At 39.3% G+C, this 22,192-nt stretch overlaps 2 protein-coding genes across 5 annotated transcripts in view; both read right to left on the bottom strand.

The window, feature by feature from the left end:
* Window positions 1–5,261: 5,261 nt before the first annotated feature.
* Window positions 5,262–11,563, bottom strand: C1H3orf38 (chromosome 1 C3orf38 homolog). The gene is made up of 3 exons (XM_015878610.3): window positions 11,357–11,563; window positions 9,398–9,618; window positions 5,262–6,745 (listed from the first exon to the last, which is right to left on the bottom strand). The coding sequence occupies exons 1-3, from the start codon at window positions 11,553–11,555 to the stop codon at window positions 6,173–6,175; spliced, it is 993 nt and encodes a 330-aa protein (XP_015734096.1). The 5' UTR covers window positions 11,556–11,563; the 3' UTR covers window positions 5,262–6,172.
* A 358-nt stretch (window positions 11,564–11,921) lies between these two features.
* Window positions 11,922–22,192, bottom strand: part of ZNF654 (zinc finger protein 654) — a 37,613-nt gene continuing 27,342 nt past the window's right edge. For 3 of the 4 annotated variants that reach the window (XM_015878594.2, XM_085546933.1, XM_085546940.1), the window contains 3 exons: window positions 20,117–20,258; window positions 16,456–18,754; window positions 11,922–16,026 (listed from right to left, as the gene is read on the bottom strand). In XM_015878594.2, the coding sequence (XP_015734080.1) occupies window positions 16,019–16,026; window positions 16,456–18,754; window positions 20,117–20,258 (2,449 nt within the window). In that variant the 3' untranslated portion in view covers window positions 11,922–16,018. The remainder of the gene's footprint in view (window positions 16,027–16,455; window positions 18,755–20,116; window positions 20,259–22,192) is intronic. The other variant, XM_085546945.1, reaches the window with a different exon arrangement.

The raw sequence follows: 22,192 nt of genomic DNA, 5'->3' as shown, positions 1-22,192 counted from the left end.
TGCTGACAAAGCAGGTTTGCAGCGTTTCAGCCTGTTCCTATGTGCCACCTTAGTAGTCAGTGCCCAAAGTGAAAACAAGTTCTATCAGTCCTTCGCTGCCCCCCAGCTGAGGCATAAAGGGTGCGTGCATTGCACGATCCTTGCTGAAACTGGGGCTGAGGAGGATCTATGCCACTATGTCCCCTTGCAATAGGAAGTAAAGAGAACTCATAGACCTTGCAGTTTAGTCTCTATTGATCTGTCCAAGCTAAGACAATGTGTGCCACAGATGAGAATGTTTGCAGTTTCTAATTTCATAAGAAGAATAAGAGAAAGAAAAAGGCTATTCACCTGAGCTTTTTCAGATGCATGTCATCTAACGAGTAATTGAAGACAAAGTGCTTTCTTTTAATAAACCTCCACAATGAAAACACCGGAGTCAAATCCTAAAGTTCAACTCAATACATCACACTAATCTTCAGAATGGGATTTTCTCACCACTAATCTTGTTAGAGCTAGAGTACTGTGTAACTACATCTAAACCCATAATTGCTGCAGAGATATTAAAGGATCAATTTATTTCAATAAAAGAATGCAAACTTCGAGAAGAATTCATTAATACCCAAAATCTGGCCAGGCAATAAATAATACTAATGAACTGAGAAAAGGGAATAGATGAACAAGAACTGACGTGATGTCTTATGCTTATTGCTGTTAAAGAAGAACTGACAATTACTGCACGTGAAATGTAATTCTAGTGAGGGAATGTTATAAAGTGCGAGAAAGGCTTGTTAAATATACATACGCACACATTTTAAAAATGTATTATGTTGGAAACTAATTTAATTTGGTCCTAAGAAGGCTATAATACCATTTTCAACACCCTTAAGCTGCGTTTACATTAGCAAACAGTGCTGTGCAACAGGAGCATGAAACAGCTGTCGCTGAGATTCCAGCAGCATGCAAAGTACTCATAAATGTGGGGGCTTGCTGCCAGCTAACTCCATGCTGGTCCTGTGCAAAAGGGAACTGGAGTACATGCCTCAAGCATCCTTTGTAATGAGAATGAAAATTTGCTGATTGTGTGTGTGGCTGCAGTTGTGATATTTGCTTCTAAAGCAGCCACCTGACTTGAACTAAATCCTTCTTACGGTGGAGGTACTCAGTGCTGTACATGGTTTGCTTTAGGACAGCAACTGTGAGAAACGGCAGGAATGTAAATGCAAAACTCATCCACATCACAATCATAGAATCATTGTAGAATCATAGAATGGCTTGGGCTGGAAGGGACACCAAGGATCATTAAGTTCCAACTATCCTGCCACAGACAGGGCCACCAACCTCCAGATCTGGTACTAGACCAGGCTGCTCAGGGCCCCATCCAACCTGCTCTTGAACACCTCCATGGATGGAACATCCATAACCTCTCTGGGCAAAATACCAGAAGACCAAAAATGCCTGTCAAGACAGCTAAGGTACTGCAAGCTGATGAAGAATGAGAGGTAAAGAAAGTAAGTGGTAAAGTGTAGAAGACATATTAAAAGAGGAAAAACACAGAGACTGATGACCTCTCCAGGCTGGGAAATACAAGTCTACTCACTTATTACTCTCATAAAGGCTGCTCCTGACCATTTTTAAACATTTGAAACTGCTTTCCCTTTTGAGATTCTCAAGCCATCCACCAGGCATGTGGTAGGGTTCATAAACTCACAAGGGAGAAAGCTCTGAGATAAGAGATGAGCTTTCTTTTGTTTTGTTAAATTGCAGTCAAGTTACTCAAAAATGCTATTTCCTTTCTCTTGCTAGTCTCTTGTGGAAACTGGCAAAGCACCAAAACCTAATCTAGATGAGAAGCTTTGGCTTTTATGTGTTTTAAAATGAGTGATTTACTGCTGCACATGCACCATGATGTTATTCCCCCTGCAAGTATGCACTCAAGCACAGAGAACTGGCGGGTGTGCACAAGTTACATGTCTCTTGCTCTTTGCACCAGATGCCTGCCTCATCCAGAGCTCAGTCCAACCAGACAAAATACAGAAGAGGGATCTGTCTTCAAGGCTGTATTCCAATCTCCCTCTCTCTTGCAACTACTTAAACCTGCCTGGCCAACTCAGCAACGGCCTACATGAAAAACACCTATGGCTGCTTTAACAACTAATGACAGTCGATTTCTGGGTGCTTTTTACTTCAGTTTTACAACTGAAAGCAATACAGCTTGAACCATAACCTCTCCATAAAAAATAGGATCTTCACAGACTAGCTCTTAGTGAGAGTGATCTTCTTCCCCTTGGATCCAGGAGGTGATTAAGATTTGCAGTCACAGGCAATAGTAAGAAACAGCAGCTGTGCTGCCTTCAAGATCCCAGGCACTCGAGGAAGACATTCTAAAAAGAAAACAAACAACAACAAACAGTGTAACAGATGCAGGGAAAAAAAAAGAAATGCACGCTAAGTCAGCTAAAATCTTATTGCCAGGAAGTCTTATCACCATAGTATTTCCCTCCCCGGCTCTAGAACAACAGGTTTTCCGAGTATCACAACTTGATATTGCTGATGAGCTGAGAGCTTTAAAACATGTGCCCTTTACTGAGGGCCAATGAATTGCCTTCAAGCCTTCTCTTTGATCAAGGCAACCAAGCCCCAGCTAATGTCCAGCATCTAAAATGCCAGAACAGGGATAAAACAGGCACTGTTCAGAGGAGCTCTTCTCCTTTCTCTACAGCAAGTCTTATGTGGCTGTGCCTGCAAGGCTACACAGATTTAATGTACTAACTACAGGCAAACAATGAATCTGCCACCAGATGTCACCAAAATGCTATGAGACCTGCAGTGAAAAGCCTGACTGAATCAAGCCGATGAATTTCCTGGAGACAGGACAAGGATTACAGCACTGTTTATTAACTTAACAGTTGTAAGAGGTCATTCCTTTCTAGTACTAGCAGCTGTGAATGAGCTTGAAAAAGAAGATCCTTGCAATTAACTGGCATTACTGTGCATTCCAAATTTACTTGTGTAACATACGTGCTATTAACCTTTGCGGAGAGAGTCTGAAATTCACATCAGTCACGAGCTGAAACTCAGCATCTCAGACTAAGGAGTTTAATGCTAGCAGCAATTCTGTCGTGTAAATAACATGCTGCTCTTCAATGTTTTCTCTTCCTCCATTAACAAGGCACTCCAAGATCTGCTGTCATCACAGCTGCTCAACTCTTTCCCTCCAGCCTTCCTGGACACAGGCCCATATAAATTGTCTTATTTACCTGCATACTGTCAGTCTTCACAGGTGGGCAGACTAAATGAATTTACCTCTCACCTGCTGCTGGGTACACAATCCCTACTCTCAGCAGTGTTAGTATTGTCAGCTTCTCTATAATGATGTCAGCCTTGTACAGAAGGTGGGATGGTCACATGTCCTGCGTTGGAGAATCAGACTGAAAACAAGAGCCTGACAGTTCAAAATTAAACTTATTTGGAGAAAACTGTTTACAGCAGTTGCTGTTAATGTTAAGCTGTGGGAGAAACAACACATTTAGCTTAGGGTTTTTATTTTGTTTTCTTGAAGTGTCCTATTTCTCTTTTTGAAGTGTCTGCTTCAGTTCAGACTGAAAAGATCAAGCAGTCAGTCACAAGCTAAAAAACGTGGCAGCAGGTGATGCCTGAAGACCGATACAAGAAAACAGTGCAGTTCCAATTAATGTCATGCTGGGAAAACAGCAGCGTTTGCACATTATATGTAATGTTAAGCCTCCATATTGAATACTGTTATACAGTTGTGTTTCCTTTCCAAATGGAAAGCATGAACCATCATTCCAAAACTGGTAACCTTTTTCAAAGCAAAGATAAAATGCATTTAGAATGGGTACAGTATGCTTTTGTAAGAGCAAAAACAGGCTTGGGGGAAAAAAAAAAGTGTATCATAGGATAAAAAGTCACACCAGTTCATAACTGCGAAGCCATAATTACTCACCATTGCCCAAGTGTCAGTGCCTACCAAATGCACAAGTGGTGAGACTGTAAAGAGCAGACATTGTGCTGTTTCCTGTGTATTTTATGGCAGCAACCTGGAATAACTGAACAAGATCTTACCAGCTTGATCGACAACCACGAGAGCATTCAGCTGCACCACCAGGTCATCAGTAAAATGCACGTCATCTATTCCACTCTGCTACAGAATAGAAATTTACAGTTGTCTGACCACTCATTTAATTCCAGAAAAGTTCAGGCTGGCACCAAAAAAAGGAAATTCTCTGTTCCTTACACGGGCACTGGTGTGACCAGCCTTGTCACAGCTGGTCAGCCAGAAGAGTTGCTGAGGATGCTAGTTTTAACTTAACCAGTCCTCACTCCCTCTTGTTCAGAGGAAGCACTATCAGTAATGCCAACAGAAAAAAGCAGCGAGGACACTTACCTGAGCAGAAGAAGAGGACAGCTCACATCAAATCTACTTACAGCAGTAATGAACAACTACACCCTTCGTCACGTTCATATTTAACACAGACTAAAGTTACTTTGCCAGCTAGAAACTACAATCCTGCAAAAGACCAAACGTTGTTATAATACAGATCTGCATTCTGAATGTTGAAAAAGTGCCCGTTTAGGCCTTTGGGTTGGCTTTAGTCCTCACCTTACAAAGAATGCAATTCTCAACACACAAGGAAACCATTTCTTCCGAATTTTAATCTCAGGCTGGTGTTTATTTATTATAAATTAGTAGCTGAGTAAGTCATAGCTCAGCTGTTAATCAGGAAAGAACATTTCCAACACAGTATTTGAACTTTTGCTTAGAAAATAAATTGTTTCAGATCTTTTTTTCCTTCGGTTGGTGTTAAAAACAACTTTCGATTCAGACTGTTTGCAAAAATCAGTTCTGGGTATTTCTTGGTATATCGCATACCTGAATCTTCTTGTTTTCCCTCACCCACTTGTCTTCTTTGACAAACACATCAAAAACAAAAGAAGTGTTCTTGTGCTACATGGAACATTCCCATTTTCACTACCTGTATTGCTAAAGCTATAAAGTAAAAACAAAACTCCTAAATAAACCAAATGAGATGCTAGAAGTTTTCATCTACTTTCACCATTTATCACAGAACCACAGAACTGCAGGGGTCATAAGGGACCTCTAGAGATCATGGAGTCCAACCCCTCTGCCAAAGCAAGTTCCCTACACCAGATCACACAGGTAGGTATCCAGGCGGGTCTTGAATATATCCAGAGATCACATAAAAAAAAGGGGGAAAAAAATGATTGTAAAAAGCAGTCGAATTCTACAATGGCAATAATTTCAGTAGAACTTAGATTCTTTATTTTATGTCACCACCTGTTGTAAATTCCCATTGTCTGGACAACATATTACAGCAGTTAGGAGTAGACAGAAATTCCAAGTTTGAGAAAACATATAAAAATTACCATTATTATATTAGAAACTCTGTTGCAAGTATATACAAAATAATTATCAAAGCATTTGCTTCAGACACTATGTCTGTAAGTCATAAACATCTAACATTCGATCCAAAAGAAGCAGTGCTAGAAACAGATGCCTGGGAAACCATCTCAGTGGTGGAACTGTAAAGTGAAAGAAAATGAAGGATACAAATTCCAACAGTGCTAATCTCTGCATTGTCCCAGTAAACTACCACTGCTGGCTACAGAAGAAATCACATTCAGAATGAATAGGCAGCATCTCAATTTGTTTCATTTTGCCCGTTCCCTCCAAAATTTCCCAACTCAGCAGATGGTTCTCCTGGGAGTTTTAGGGGACCATTCAGGCATTCACCAGTCCCAGCTTCAAAAAGCCATTAGTAGGGACGTTCTCTTATAACTCAGGCAGGAATTTAAAATGGTTTCCTGAAAAGAAACAACTTGCAGCTTGTGATCTCAAGGTCATCCAACTTGACAAAAAACTTCCCATAATCAGACATACCCTCATTCTGTAAGTAACTCCATTCCCAACCATAGTTACAAAGTCTACATATTAATGTTTAAATGTTTGTTAACTGTCAGAAAGGTAACCCCAAACCATCACCTGTATGAATACTTTAGATTCTCCATTTCCATTTGTCATCCAGCAAATCTGACTCAAGAAAGAGACAAAACCACATTGCTGCAATCATTCCAACCTTCAACTAAGCACCATAAGTGCTGTATGGGTTTTTTCCCCCCACCATCAGTCACTCAGTTTTGAAAGCACTGCTCAGTATCTGTGAGGTTCAAGCACTGCCAATTCTCTCCCATCGCACCACTCTTGCAGTTGATTTGATTCGTATTTGATGGAGGGTTTGTCAATCTGCATTCCAGGTTCCAGAGCATTCTGTCCAACTATTTTAAGATCCACAATTTTTATTTTCCAGGTACTCCCACTAATTGGACACCTAATGAGTCCAAAAATCTGTTCAAAGATACCCAAACAGACGTTGTCTCTATGTACTGTGCCAGCCACTGCTACTAGTACCAACCCATGTCGAGACATGGCACATTTCAGTCCATTGGCAGTCAAGTTAGGGTTGAATAGAAGATATTCTTCTTTAACCAATGAGAGCAGACGAAGGCTCACCATTTCTGCACCATTATATTCTTCCATGTTTTTTTCTACTGTGTTGTAACAGAACTTCATTTTGGCATTCTCCCAGAAATGCTGCCGTCCCCACGTTTCTTCAGATTTGACTCCCAAAGGATGCTGAGAATTCAGGAGTTCAAAAAACCATTGGCAGAATTCTCTTCCCAGATTATAAACATCATCCTGTGCCTTCTGCCTCTTTTCATGACTCTGCAATTAAGAATATTTTTTTCTTAGTATTATTTAGTCTTACCATGTGAGTTTAGCAGTTTGAACAGTCCAAAGTCATTTAAATTCTTACTTTAAACATTATAAATCTTCAAGCACTCTGAGACAGAGTACCTCAAGAAAACAACAAGGAAAAAAATAATTAATTCTTAAGATAGTCATCACCTATCAGCTAAAGAATCAGAGTAGGTTCTTTGAAACGCAGTTCTGACTTGGTCTGCAGTTCATAATCCAAGAGGGAAATCCTGGCTCTACCAGGAGGTGGTGAGGTGCTGGCACAGGCTGCCCAGAGAGGCTGTGGATGCCCCGTCCCTGGAGGTGATCAAGGCCAGGTTGGATGGGGACCTGGGCAGCCTGGTGTATTGTTAAATGTGGAGGCTGGTGGCCCTGCCTGTGGCGAGGGCATTAGAGCTTCATGATCTTTGAGGTTCCTCCCAACCTGGGCCATTCTGTGATTCCATGATAACAAAATAATGGCAGGAGAAATTTTTTGGAACCACCCCTGTGAGATCAGGATTCTCACAGTGCAAAAAGTACTTTGACAAGTAACTTTTCGCTGGCCTTTACACTTTGAAAAGAAAGTGCTATCATTTACCTTGTTTGACAGAACACAACACTCCTAACATTCATCTAAGACTTAAGGATAAAAAAAATACTTCAGAATAATATCTGACCTTAACGTTCAGTTGCTGAAACTGAAAATTAAGAGCAGCAGGTGTAAAGTTTTGAAGACAAACTCTCAGCTAGTAGCAAAGCTGAGTATCAATTAGGAACCAACAACCATGTTACAACATCCAAACCAGAAGAGGGCGGCAAACCACACCAAGAGTTCTGTCAGTATTTAGTCTATTTTTTTTTTTAACACCATTATGGGCCTGGCTTAAATAAAAGAAACACATTCTTTGCAGTCCTTCTTTCTTATGTCTCCAAGTGCACATAGAAAAGTAAAAATGAAGTGCAAGAAGATTGGCAACAAGTTGGTCAGAAGTTAAATATTTATAACAGGTTTTTAATTTGGTTATAAAGACAGTTCTTTCTATAGGAAAGGCAACAATTGGATGTTCAAGTATGGTTCCAAGAGTCTATTTAATTCCTACAAATAGGCAGAAAATCATTCAAGACTTCCCAATGTAGCGACACATGACCTCCAAGTGTAAGGTGAAAAAGAACTGAATGTGAAGTTGTTTTGTAGTGTTTGTCAGTCAGTCTATTCCTAGAACTAAGTATGATGAGTTTGGAGGCTTCTATATAGAAATCCTGTAACTATCAAACAAGAAACTATAATTAATTTCTAATTCTGTTATGTAAGTTTCTGCTACTCATGTCTTCAACACAATGAGGACCAAAAGGATTAAGTGAAAACAAAGGCAAAGAAAGATGTTTTAGATCCATTCCAACCCAAGCCTATGATTCTATCATATGTATACAATAAGGAAAACGTTTGAACTTCTCTTTCTTCATGAATGTTTTCAAACACTTTGAACTGTAAATGAGAACTTCATTTACCTATCTTCAATCACAAAACTCTGCCATAGGGTGAATACCTGGAAGTGTTCTTGCAGAAGCTCAATTTTCTTTCCAAACACACACATAAAACATTGTTTTAAAAGCAATTCTCAGCTAAATCTTCATTTTAATCAGCTAACCCCAGAGGAAAGCTCCCTGCATTTAATTACCAACAGCTACAGAGCTCAAACAGTCCAGCTGGTGGGGCTGTTGCTCATTACGTCGCTGATATACAGTTCTTATGAGAGCAAGGCTATTGAGAACTGCATGGTAGAGATCCAGGAATAATAAAACTCTGAAAGTTCATTACAACACAGAGATTTGGCTAAATGTGGTAATTTGAACTTCAAATTAACCTGAGTGTTACTAAAATTTAAGGCAAATCAGCACAGAACTGGCACTGCTACAAGCTTTACATTTCAATGACAAAATCCTCAAAAACGTGCTCTCTATAAACTGCAAGACCTAAGAAGCAGCACTGCTTACAGATAATGCTGTTTTGATCGCACCATCTCTAGAAACATCGAGAGCACTTTCTAACAAGCCCTTACAAATGCTAATCCCTGGCATGGCCGGCAAAAGACTTAAAATCCCAAGCACAAAGTAAAACTTCTGAGAGCCTTCATCACATTTAAAGCAAGCAAGGAACTGTGCAGGGTTTCCAACCACTAACACTGCTTCAAGTTATCCTCAAACCTACAGAATTATCTGTCAACATCCCCTATTTTTAGCTTGCAGTTCAACTTAAAATTAAAAGCATGAAGAATACTTGAAGGGAGCATATAAACAGGAGGGACAACGGCTGGTTACAAGGGTGGACAATGATAGGACAAGAGGAAATGGTTTTAAACTGAGACAGTGGAAGTTTAGGTTAGATATTAGGAGGAAGTTTTTCACCCAGAGGGTGCTGATGCACTGGAACAGGTTGCCCAAGGAGGCATTCATACTACACTCTGCAAGTGACACACTGGCACAACACATTAAATGGCTTAATAAGAGCAAACAAGCAAACAGAAAACAGAAAAAGAAATTCAGTACCTTCTCAAACACATGCAAAAAGCCTCACTTTGGACTTACATTAGAATTTCTTGTTCTGTATCCTCAGGTCTTTCAGAAAGTAGCACTCACCTCTGCATGTGTTGTTCTCTCCCCTGACTCTGAGACATGTGATGTGAGCTTCTCGTCCCAGTACTGCTTTACACAGGCAATGAGTTGATGCTTCTCAGAGGAAGGAGGCACTGCAATTCCTTGTACTGCCAAATACTTAAAAATTATTTCTCGATACACTTTTCTTCGTTTCAAAAGTTCTTCTGCACTCTGGCTGTAAATCAAGATGGCCTGAATGGCCTCTGCAAGTGAAGAAATGGATGTCAGCGGTTGTACCTCTTGCAATTAAAACACAAACCTCTGCTGTTTCTTAAGCTCTTGATAGGCACCTCCCAGCATATCTAATGCTGAGTGAACCACAAATAGCTACAAATTTGTTTGCAAACTGAAATCTGAAGTAACTACATACAAGTCATGTTACAAGAAGATACCAAAAGCCTTGTGGAAGACATTCAAAAACCAGCTCTGGTTTTACTGAAGACCTACCGACCTTGTAATCCCTGCTACCACTATCATAACCATTTGGAGCCATGTCTTATTTAAGTTTGATGAAGTGGATGCATATTTCTCTTCTGAATGAAACTACCAATATTTTGCAGGTAGGCTGAGATGTTCAACTCCAGCTGCCTTCAGAAGCATAAGGATCCTCGTTCACAATATATTTCATCCACAATCCCAGAGACACGGCTTGCCACCACTTCAAAATAAGCTGATTTGATTCTAACGTGGCAGAGTGTTTAAGGCTTGCTGCTTCATGCCACCATACTGTACCTTCACTCAGCAGTTGCTCCATTTCATTTTCCATTCAAAAAAGCTCTAGGATATTTTGAAATAAGCCTATTAACTACCTGTCTTCCTGAAAGGAAGATTAAACAGAGAAAGAAGAACCAGACAAATCTTTTCAGGTTCTTCTGAACATGCAATTTGAGTCTTTAATTTCTGCATCAAGTGAATAGTTCATGTGACCTGGGCAGAAAATATTGCCGTTCTGAAGTACACACAAGTATTCAAATACTTCCTGAGAATAAACAGTTGACAGAAAATAGGTCATCTCTGATTTCTCCTACACTGAAAAACAATCCTGTACCAGAAGTTTACACTTTTTCTTAGACACTGCAAAGTAGTTTGAGAAAGGGGGCAGGGTGGGGGGGGGGGATGAAGGTTGAAGAAAAGGGCATTGTATCAGTTTTACCTCCATACAAGAAAGCATAAGGTGTAGCAATACAATGACAGTGCACCAAAACACAGCATTCAAATGCTCAGCTGCAAGGTTCTGCGGCACAATTAGGAACTCAAGTTGAATCTTTACAGTTGCTGTGGCAGCCAGTTTTCACCCAACCCGAAACTGGGTTCTCAGCAACTTAAATATCCACAAACACTAAGATCAAACATGAAATGGAATCACAGAATTATCAAGGTTGGAAAAGACCTAGAAGATCATCCAGTCCAACCATCACCAATACTTCCCGGCTAAATCATATTCCTCAACACAACATCCAAACGTTTCTTGAACACTCCCATGGTCGGTGACTCCACCACCTCCCTGGGCAGTGCATTCCAGTGCCTGATTACCCTTTCTGAGAACTAATACTTCCAAATGTCCAGCCTGAATCTCCCCTGGTGCAGCTTGGAACCATTCTATGGAGCATAGCTGAAGAACAGAATGAGTGCCTCATTAATCTAAAATCACTATGAATAAAAAAATAAGAAGGCTGAAGAAAACCCGCAGGCACACGCACACCGGTGCTGCTGGCACGGATGCAGGCCCCGAGCCGCTCCAATCTCACCAGTGTCAGCCCCGTTTCGCCTCCGCCGCTGTGCCGGGTGCTGCCATCGGCCAGAGGCCAAGGGGAACACACGGGCCCCACGGACAGCAACCCCCGCCGCCGCCCTCAGGCACAGGGACAGGGCCCCACTCCCCCGCCCTGAGATGGGTGCAACCGAACAGGAAGGCCGCCCGCCGCAGGGGGATCCGCACACCTTGGCGGTTCTCCGGATGTACCAGGCGGTTCGTGACGGTGTCCGTCAGCGCCATCAGCTCCTCGGTCTCCAGCAGCTCCAGTATCCCGCGGCAGCCGGCTTGCTCCCGCTCGCTCAGCCCCAGCGACGCCATCGTCCGGCCCGGCCGAAGCTCTAGCAACCGCACAACCCTAGCGACACCAGCTTCCCAGCGGTCCATTGGTGTATAAAAACCAGGCGGAAACAGCGGCCGATACTTAAGGTTCCGCCCCGGCTCACAAGCAGAGCTCAGGCTCCTCGGCCAGCCAGCGAATTCACAGAATCACAGAATTGTAGGGGTTGGAAGGGACCTCTAGAGATCATCGAGTCCAACCCCCCTGCCAAAGCAGGCTCCCTACACCATGTCACACAGGTAGGCGTCCAGGTGGGTCTTGAATGTCTCCAGAGAAGGAGATTCACCAAGAGACTTAGTATTCGCAGTGGGGTTGGTGCTTATTAAGGTTCAGAGTGCGCTCGAAGCTTTCGCTGCTCGACCAGATATTGCAGTGGGTATTTACAGAGCAGATCCCCCAAAAGACAAGCTCGCTTTCTATCAACAACAAAGACAACGTTTTATTGAACAAATCTATGTACAGTACAAAAAGGTTTTTTTCTTTAAAATGAAACACTACTGTCGATTTATTGCAGTTTGATGGCTCAGTTTTAATTTGTACTCTCATAGAAAATGCAAAGGAAAATAATTTAACATTCAACAAGGAAGCACAAATCTCCTTTCTTGCTGAACCTGTAACAGCTTGTAACAAATTAACAGAGTCCCGAAATGCATACGCTGCATTTAATCAGAAAGGTGTTATACAGTACCAAATAAATTAAGAAAATAGTAACACTACCACCCCCCTTTGAGTCTTCCGTCCATATCGCCGGTGTTAAACAGTAAAAGAAATGAGTACAGCTGAACCTTCAATGTGATATTAAAAAAATCACAGAGTTTAATATTATAAATTATCCAAACTATACAATTTATATAGTTTCAATGAATATGGCTAAAGAACCAAAGTACCAGTGACCTTTTCCCCCACAGATATGACCACTTTTAATAATTATATTCTTTTGTGAAAGGTGCCCAAGTGGCAACTCTGAGAATAAGAGCTTGCATGACCTTTACAGTGAACTGTCAGCAGGTTACTGATGTTTACAATGAAACTTCAAATCCAATTTGAAGCCACCTGAAGGAGCGCTATTGAAACATGATCATCAGCAATACAATGCACAAACTTTGATCCAGTGAAGCTACTAGGTCCGTGTGTAACTTGAGGCCAATTTTCATAAACATCCATGCTTACGTTACACACATACTCCAGCATTTACTGAATCAAGTCCTGATGAATTATTTCCCATTATATGTTTAACGCCTGGGACTAAACCTTACAATTCTAGACTCACAACCTTTTTCAGACCTAAAAGTTGCAGGCTTAGTATAGGATAATGCTCAACATACTAAAGAATCCTAAGAAAATATGTGGAATTATCCCACACATATTAGATCTTTTTGCTTGTAAGTGAATACTGCAGCTATCTGAGAACACCGACAGGTATTAGAAAACAGTTTAAAGAAAATACAGTGTCTTCTGAAGTAAAATCTTTACTTAAAACAAACATTTTACCACCCACTTGCAGTCAATTTGAGATATTTCTGATAGGCATTAAGTGACACCTAATGCTCACCTACATCAGAATTCCGTCTTTCAGTTCTCTCGTGTGAATATTCTTAACACGTGGTATAAACAAATGGTGGTGTCCAAGAAAAGCATCTTTGAACAAAAATGAGTTTAATACAGGTACAAAAAATTATGGTCACAGTTTATGCACATACATAGATGCATTTATCTACACACTTTAAACCAAAAGAAAAAACCACAAGTTTCAGTCATGTTTTTAAAGCATATTCAAACACACGGAGCTCCAGGAAAATGTAAAAAGCACCAAAGATTCAAGGTACACTTAAAGGACTTTACACAAACATTTGTCACATCTATTGACTGAGTTCCCAGATTTTCAAAACTGCTATAGTTTAGAATTACCTTTCTTTCCCCCCCCCACCACCACCCAAATATACTTCAGCAAATTTAACAGATGTTAAGCAAAGAACGGGGAGTCTGGGAACATTCAAGATGTTAACTGGGTCCTTATAAATTACTCATAGTTGGTAGCTTGAAGCAAAAAAAAAAACAACAAAAAACAAAAACCAACCAAAAACGTGAAAGTGCATTTTGCTGATACAGTCCCTTGTATTTGAAATGTTTTAATAGGTAATAGTCTGGTGTGGGTTGGAAGGGACCTTAGAGATCATCGAGTCCAACCCCCGGGATTCGAGCCTCTGTGCTGCAGAGCGGCACTTCTACCACTTGCGCCACATATGTATTCATATATGTAAATATACATATAGACTGTGTGTATTCAATATATATGAATGACACATTTAAACTACTTTTCCGCAAATGCAAAAATAAAAAATTCTTTGGTGCCTCAAATGTCACAAGGATCTCTCAAAGTGGGCCAGCCATTGATATCAATGTAATGTACGCATATCTGTGATCATAATTTTATACCCTTTTATGTTAATCCAACTTAAAGGAAAGGCAAAGAAAAAAACACACCAGAATTACAAAAAATAAAAATAAAAATAAATCTGATTTCGTTTTCTTTTTTACCTCTCAGGAAGGAGGAAGCAGAATTAATGCAAATATCTGCACCTTTACAGAGGACTATTAGCAGAGGCATTAATGAAACTATTAAGTTCCAGAACTATTTAAGGGCTTATCTTTCAGTGAAACCCTTAAGTTTGCAAGTGTGAGCCATTACTACAATGAGCAAATCTTTACCTCGTGTGTTGTTTCTTTTTACTCATTAATTTTTATGCAGCTCATTTTAAGCAAGCTGATCATCTTACTAAGTCATACAGATGTTGCGATGAACTATTCAGGAAGCAAAACAGCTGAGCAGGAACAGTTGGTCTTTGCTGTTCTACATTTCTCTGCTGATTTCATTTGTACACACCATTTTTCATCATTGGACCTTCTGTGACCGTAATCACATAAATATTTTCAGGTAACAACAACACAGAGTATGACTTCAAAAATAACTTTTATGGCAAGATATAAGAGAGTTATTAGAAGATAAATTAACACACTAATTAGACAATGTGCTTGTTTGCAACACCTCTGGAGCATGGAGATCAAAAACTGTAACAGTATCTTTTTGGTTTCACAGAATCAAATAAACTGATTTGGAATGGAACCATAAAGATCATTCGCACCAACTCATGCTTCCAAACATCCTGTCTTTGGGATCTAGGCAGGTGAAAGACTAAAAAATCCTTACCTTCACAAACTCTGTGATCGCTTTTATGAACAGTCAGTTGCTGGATAAAGTGCTTAACATTAACTTAGCTCCTTCACTAACTTCTGGGAAAGGCTACCTTCTCAAGAGATGCTGCTAGATACGGTTGTACTGTATCTTCAGGTTGAGTTGATGCACATTTTCTCCCTTCTTTTAGACAGCAAATATTTTATTACACTATTGAGTTGTGACCTACCACCATTAGGTAATACCACATGTGCGAAATAAGCTCTTCCTGATCTTTTTTCTACCTTGACACACATCCCCTGGTTTCGTCTGTCATTATTTCTTTTTTAAAACAAAGAATTTAAAAAACAAAACAAAACAAAAAACCTTTTCAAGTTCTCTTTAGTCATAATAGCAACTGAAAGATCCCTGTATTTGCATAAAAACAAACTCTCTCCTGTAGTGCAAGCCTAACCCTCTGCACTTGTTAATATTCACAGAACTTGTGCATGTACTGCTTGTAATAGCCTTCCTGTATGTAAATCAGATGTTTTATGGGACACCCTACATGTACTTTAACCACAGACTTGTAAAGGCCTTCTCCTGCATGCATCTGATTTCCGCTTTGCATAACTTACTTAATATCACACCAATGCACTTCTTGCTTGCGTGCTCTGTACCTCAAGGGTTGGGTTTTCTTTTTGCTGTTAGAGCTTTCCATCCACGTTAATTTTTTTTTTCTGCATTGTTCTTTTCAGATTCCAAGTATTGGTTTATTAAGTGAGCTCCACTTTTTAGCAGATAATGGAATCACATACTTAAACTCTGAAAAAAGAACATTTAGTTCCTCTACACATTTCAGCATAAAGTGACACATTCTTGAATGACTTCCTCCAAGCTGAGTGGATGAAGAAAACTCTAACCATGTTTCATAACTAAAGCAGCTTACAGAGCCAGCTGTTTTACTTCTATAAGGCAATTAATGCTTTTGCTTTCTCTGCCTGTTCAGCTGTATGCATTGTTCTCCTTAGACCTTTGTGCTAGAAAGACTGTGCCGCTAAGCTTCAATCACACATTTGGAATGGATGTGGTTTTTTGGATAACTGGTACTTTGGGGATTTTGTAGCAACCTTCCTGGATTCAAAAGCTGCAGAGCTCCCACTACTCCTCTGTGAGTTCTGTCTAGAAAATGTGCTTTGTCTTTATCAAGGTCATGTTTTCTTTAGTAATTTGAGACTGCTTTATGATTTAAGGCCAACTGGGAAACAAACTCCTGCTTCTTCATGTAGTGTTTTCTTACACCACTCCTCATTCGATACATTTTCCCACAATGTTGAATCAGGCACCTGCAAAATAGAATACACAGGTTAATCCTTGTTTCGTTCTCAATGTAAATCATTCCTACACTGGGAATATGACTCACATTTTCCTACATGTGTAGCTTTGAACTTGCATAAAAAAAATAATAAAATATATAATTCTTTTCTCTGTTTTATAGGAAGTCTTTTCCATAAAAGATGCCTACCAATTTTCATCACCTCTTTTTATTGTAGACAGCACATATAATCTGAACTTCCAGTTTAGTGCAATATTGTGCTCCAAAGTTCAGGTCACTATTGTCGTGAGTGACCTTCCTTGCTCTAAATTCTATCATACTACAACTGCTTACAAATGGTATGTGCCATTTCTGGTCCATCAGACAGCCTGTTTACAAGAACCACTATCTGTTTGGTATTTGCCTCCAAACAAACAGAGCCAGAAGAATTGTAACTTACTTTCATCATCTGAATCGAATCCAAAGAGCGTCTGACATTTCTTTTGTGCAAGATGAGCCTCAAGTGCTTCTGAATTACAGTAGATGGTCAAGCAGTTGCCACATCTAAATCTTTCTGTTGTTTTACTACAACATTTATCTTGTTCTGAATGAGCATCTGCTTTATCAGTCAACATTTTTCTACGTTTTGGCATGCTAATGTATCGTTCATCAAGATAACTTGGAGGCAAGGGTCTAACATATGGTTTTGTTAAGATGACACCATATGAAGTGTTTTCCGTTGTCTGATTTGGTTTAGAAGGTAGTTGTGACGGAGCAGCATTATTTTGTGTTGTATCGTGAGAATTCTGTAAAACGGGTAACACCGACCCATTCTCTGTCCTTGTTTCATCTACCACTCTGTTCAAAGGTGTTTCTGATGACTTTGATGACGTTTGATTTGGGTCACTGTGCCCATTGACTAGTTGGTCACTAACAGTACAGTTTTCAGAATTTGGCTGTAAAACAGGTGCCTTTTGGTCTATCAAAACCGTTGCAGTGCCCTCAGATGAACTTTCATTTCCATTCTGCATTACATTAATTGCTTTCTTCTCAATACTTTGAATATATGTCTTTGGTTCTGTAGAATCCTTCCTTGACTTCCAAGTTGGAATCGGTAGATCTACAGTTTCTTTTTCATTAACAGATTCATCATCACCATGGCAACTACCATGTTCTGAAGGGTCATCTGAAGAATCCTTTTCACTGGCATCTTCTGAACACTCTGACGCTTTACTTAAGTAATGCTGAGCCTCATGTTCATACAGCAAAGGAAGCTCCTCAAAAAGCTCACAACACTCTGCAAAATTGCACTGAGCTTTAAAAACATTATGACTTTTTGTATGCTCTGCTAGCTCAGTTGACAGCTTAAATCTCTGATTACAATTGAAGTGTAAACAAAAGTAAACATTTGGATACACATGTCTCTTCAGGTGGTCTATAAAATGTTGGGAATCAGCAAATTTTCTCTGACAGAACCGACATTTTCCTTTATTCCATTTCATTATATGTTCCTGTACCTTCAAATCAGTTGGATGAGCTTTTCTTGCATGCTTATTGAGAAATCGAATCTTTTTAAACACTCTGGCACAACCATTAGCAGGGCACTTCAAGCTTCCTTCTTGATCCATAGCATCTATATATTTTTGGGGAGAAAAAGCTCCATTCACTTTATGCAAAATAGGTGACTCTTTACTGGAGTTCTCATCATCTTCAGGCAAGCTTTCTGTACTTAAAGCATCAGGAGCATTATTAAAGCAGCTGTCACAACTACTATTTTCAGTAACATCGTCCTGGTCACTGAGATGGTTTTCCACTGCACTGAATACCTGTTCAGCCTTCTCCTGTTCCACGTCAGCACTTGGAACTGTTGCAATCTCTCGTTCATCCTCTTTAGAACCAACAGAGCCCCCATTTTCAAGGGAGGGACAAACATCAGAACATTCTAGTTCATTACAAATCTGAGCCTGCTTACTGGCCTCAAGGACTGCAGCAAGATGTTGCCTTTCTATCTTTCTGACATGGTTCCTTAAGTGCTTTAGCATAAGTCCTTTCTGCCTGAATTTTCTGTTGCAAAGTACGCAAGAAAAACTGCCCTTTTTCTGGTGAGCTTGTGCATGTTTCACAATGTGATCACCAAAGAATTCCTTGTTGCATATCACACAGCGGTGTCTTGGTACAGTATTATCTAACATTTTAGATGCTTCATGAGTTTCGTGGTTCTTTTTGGCATTACCTTTGGACTGGGCTTCAGAGAGGTCGTCAGTGTCAAGTTCCCCATTGCCTACATCTGTTGAACAGACATGTTCCTCACTCATAGCCCTATACTCTGTTAACTTCTCTACATTTGCAGTAGAGTTTTCCAGTGTAGTTTCACTTAAGCCAGCAAAGGCTTTATCCTCCAATAAAGCTAAACAGTTCTGCTTGATCATCAAGAAATTCCAAAACTCAGGATCAAAAAACAAACCTTTTTTCAAAATAGGAAGCAATTCAAAACGTACACGGTTTTGAACAGAACTAGTGCATTCATTATATTCCTCATCTGCACATTTATATAAATGTTCAACGGTGTAGTAAGATTCCAAAGTACGCTCAAGAAAAAAGATCGAAAGCGCACAAATTCTGAGGATCTCCAAGTCATTTGGCAGAAAGTGAGCAATTGCTTTGTAAATAAGACTTTTCATAGTGGGGTCTTCACGGAGGTCCAACTGAAGGGCGCATCCACATATCTCAACACATATCTGAAGACCATCCTCACCAACCTGCAGAAAAGAAATAATTTTACATAGTATCATAATCTTCCTCATAGGCGCATTGAAGTCTACATATCAAAAGTCAAATCTAAAGAAGTCTGACGTACGGTCGGTGAGTGTGAGGGGGAACTAGAATAAACAGTGCCCAAATACCAACAGCAGAGTGTTAAGCTGTAAAATATTGCCTTTGATTTTCAACAGCGACCACCAAGGAAGCTGTAACAGCCCATACTGAAGCATTTTACAGGCCTGAATTTTCAGAATTGACAAGATATCCTTCCAATGTGCAGAATTCCCTTTCTATACTCTAGGCTGAGGATCCCCCAGAAGCTTACAATTGTGAGGCATGGTCAGAAAACATACTACACAACATATGGCATACTAGTAAGAAGAGCTGCATTAAAGCTTAATATCCACCCATATATATGTGTGTTAAAATGTACTTATTTATATATATATATATATATATATTTTTTTTTTTTTAAAGTCAACTTTCTAAAACTACTACATCAAGTTATTCGTGTCACTAGCAGCATTTTAGAACACATAGTAGGATTAAAATCTTGAATAACAGCAAATCATTGCATTCAGAATTTCAGAACATTAACCCTGATGAAATAATTTATAATTCATTTATGCAAATGTTTAGGGAACAGAATACAAAGAAACTGTGTTCAATCAAGTATATGATAAAAAATCAGTGTGTTTAGAATTAGCTGAGACTCCCATGCACAAAGGGTTACACATTATGCTTTCTCTTTTTTGTTTCCACAGGTGTTCATAAAGAGCACAAAACATGTAAAGCAAGAAATATAGCATATTTTTCTGAAACAAAATCATGTTTTCTCCCATCTTAGTCTAGCTCTTCCTTCATTTTTGTTATGTTAAGCATTACTTCACATTTGGCTAGAAATTGTGGGAGGATTCAGAACTTAACAAGAGTGAAAGGCAGATACAATGGCATAGAAGTCCTGTTTCCTGGCTAAAAGAAAAAAAACAAACAACAATACACAGAGTGGGAAGAAAACAAAAAAACAAAAAAAACCACCACCCATCTTTCACATTTATTCCATGTATTTCTAAGCAGCTTCCACGTATGTTTATACAGAACACCATTCCTCAAATTTTCTGAGGTCTAAAAGGAAAGAAATCTTACTTGACACAATTGAGTCAGAAATACGTCATGAAAACACACAGTAGATCAAAGACAAAATTGATGCTGACACATTTGAGAACCTGACAAAGCTTTTAATTTAATGCCCTTCCCTGTCCCTTCTTCACATCTACAGAAACATCAACATTACTTCTGTTTACTTGTAACACAAAGCATAGAGGGAAAGAGTAAAGAAGTAAACAAAAAACAGAACTTACTTCATCCTTAATTACTTTCATGAAAGGGAAAATTACTCTGACATTTGTAGCAATTCTTAAAAGCTGGTAGCACTGGTCAACAAATACTTGTTTTGAGGGGTTAGATTTCAGCTGCAGTTTACTCCAAATGAAGATCAGGTCCCTATAAGCACAGAACAGAATACTTCAATTACGCTGAGTATTAAAAGAAGCCCATCACTAAGTATGACAGGTTGCAAAGAGCAATGAGTTGCAAATTCTGCACCTAAATTTGTATTTAAGGGCTTAAAACCAATCTAATTGACACCACGACTATATACAAAGTGCATAATGGAAAACAAAAGTTAATTACTTTGTTAAAGCATTCGGGGTATCTCCTATCACTCAGCCAATTAAGTATGCAACAACATTAATGTATTCAGTATAGTATCAGAGAACTGCAGATGCTAATCAGATGCTACAGTACCCAGCCCTTAACACCACAGGCAGCACACATCAATCTGCACAGTTTATGTTTTGGGATTAAATTATGTTCACTGCAACAATGAGGAATCCTCCGGGAAAGCAAGTGGAATGTAAAATGTGGAAAACAAGACTACTGTCAAAATGCAGTCAGTAACACAGACTGTTGACAAGAAATGTCTTCTCCAGTTATTTACAGTAAGTTTTCTTTTTTGTTTGCTGTCATCAGTCTTCCTAACCAATAGCAGCTACAGGGAAATATCAGGCTTCATCACTATTCACACATCTATCATTCAAGTCAAACAATATTTCTAACTGATACAAGGAAATGTAAGAACATATCATTAGACCCCTGTAGCAGAGCTCTTAAATAGGTAATGTGTTCAGTCTATAAGATAAAGCTGACTGAACTCTACATCCTGTAATTAATTCTACATTCTTTAATTCAGAGACTTTTACAATCAAATCTAGCTCTTAGTTATATGGAAAGTTGGCACCTCAAAGATTTCACACAGGACCTGATGCTACACTGAAATTCCCATCATAACGTTATGATGAAAAAAGGCGAGCAATTGACTTTCATCCTCTGAAGGAAGATAACTTCTTTCTTTTATCAGCCTCCTCCCTCAAAAGATGCAAACAGTCACTGACAAAATCCTTGGCTGATATTCAAGAGTCTGTAGTCTGTGTCAGATATAAATCAGACACACTTTTTAAGATTAAGCTTATCTTAGAGTGGTCAACATCTGCCTGTAGAGAAGTGACAGAACTGACTATGTCAGAACACTGACTTTGTTTTTAGATTAAGAACAGCTCTATAGTTCTGTCTGACATGTTAAGCAGTATTTGCAGATCAAATCATCCATTAAAAAAAAAAATATCAGTCAAGTCTCAACCATAAGTACAAGAAAGAACATATTTGCTAAGGATGCTGTTTAGTAATTATTTAAACTCGCTGTTTATTAATGCTGAACTGAATTAGCAGCTACTGCTCTTGACTCTTCTCTGCTTTGTTTCATACCAATTCAGAGTAAGCTATTTCAATATTAAATCCAGGGAAAACTCAAAACTGCTTTTCAGACAGACTAGTGGTTTAAGCAGCATAGGATTTGTTCAGACAAGCATGAAGGCCTGACACAAGAAAAGAACTGAAAAAGGAATGGAGAAAACTGAAAGAAGGAACAGCTCCATAGGTTAAGAGCAAGTCATTATATCAGTTTTACCATCGTTTGGCCAGATCGTGATAAGGAATATTTTAGACTTATTCCTGCGTAGACATGGAGGCTTCTGCTTCTCAGGCACATTTCTGACTTTCATAATTGTTATGGATTAAATCAGTCCTGAACTTCTGATTGGACTCCATTTCAACTACTTATATACTTTTCATATGAAGTTTAATTAACACTGAAATCAACAGCACATGGGACATTTCTATGGCACTGACGACAATGCAAATGATGTTACAAAGTAGCGAGGGCAGGTTTTGGGTTATTTTTATTACTTGCTTCTATACTATATATATAATATAGCATGAACAGTTGATGACATTCTTGAAACTTTTAGGCACGATAACCAAAATAGCACTACTGCCCATGCCTAAACTGTTATTAATTTGCCTAGGGCAATTTAAATTGT

This window comes from Coturnix japonica, chromosome 1 (genome assembly GCF_054131305.1).
Source record: "Coturnix japonica strain WE chromosome 1, WE-NBRP24, whole genome shotgun sequence".
NCBI classification, from domain to species: Eukaryota; Metazoa; Chordata; class Aves; order Galliformes; family Phasianidae; genus Coturnix; species Coturnix japonica.
Note: the sequence above shows the minus strand (reverse complement) of the source record. Positions and strands in the feature narration are given on the sequence as shown.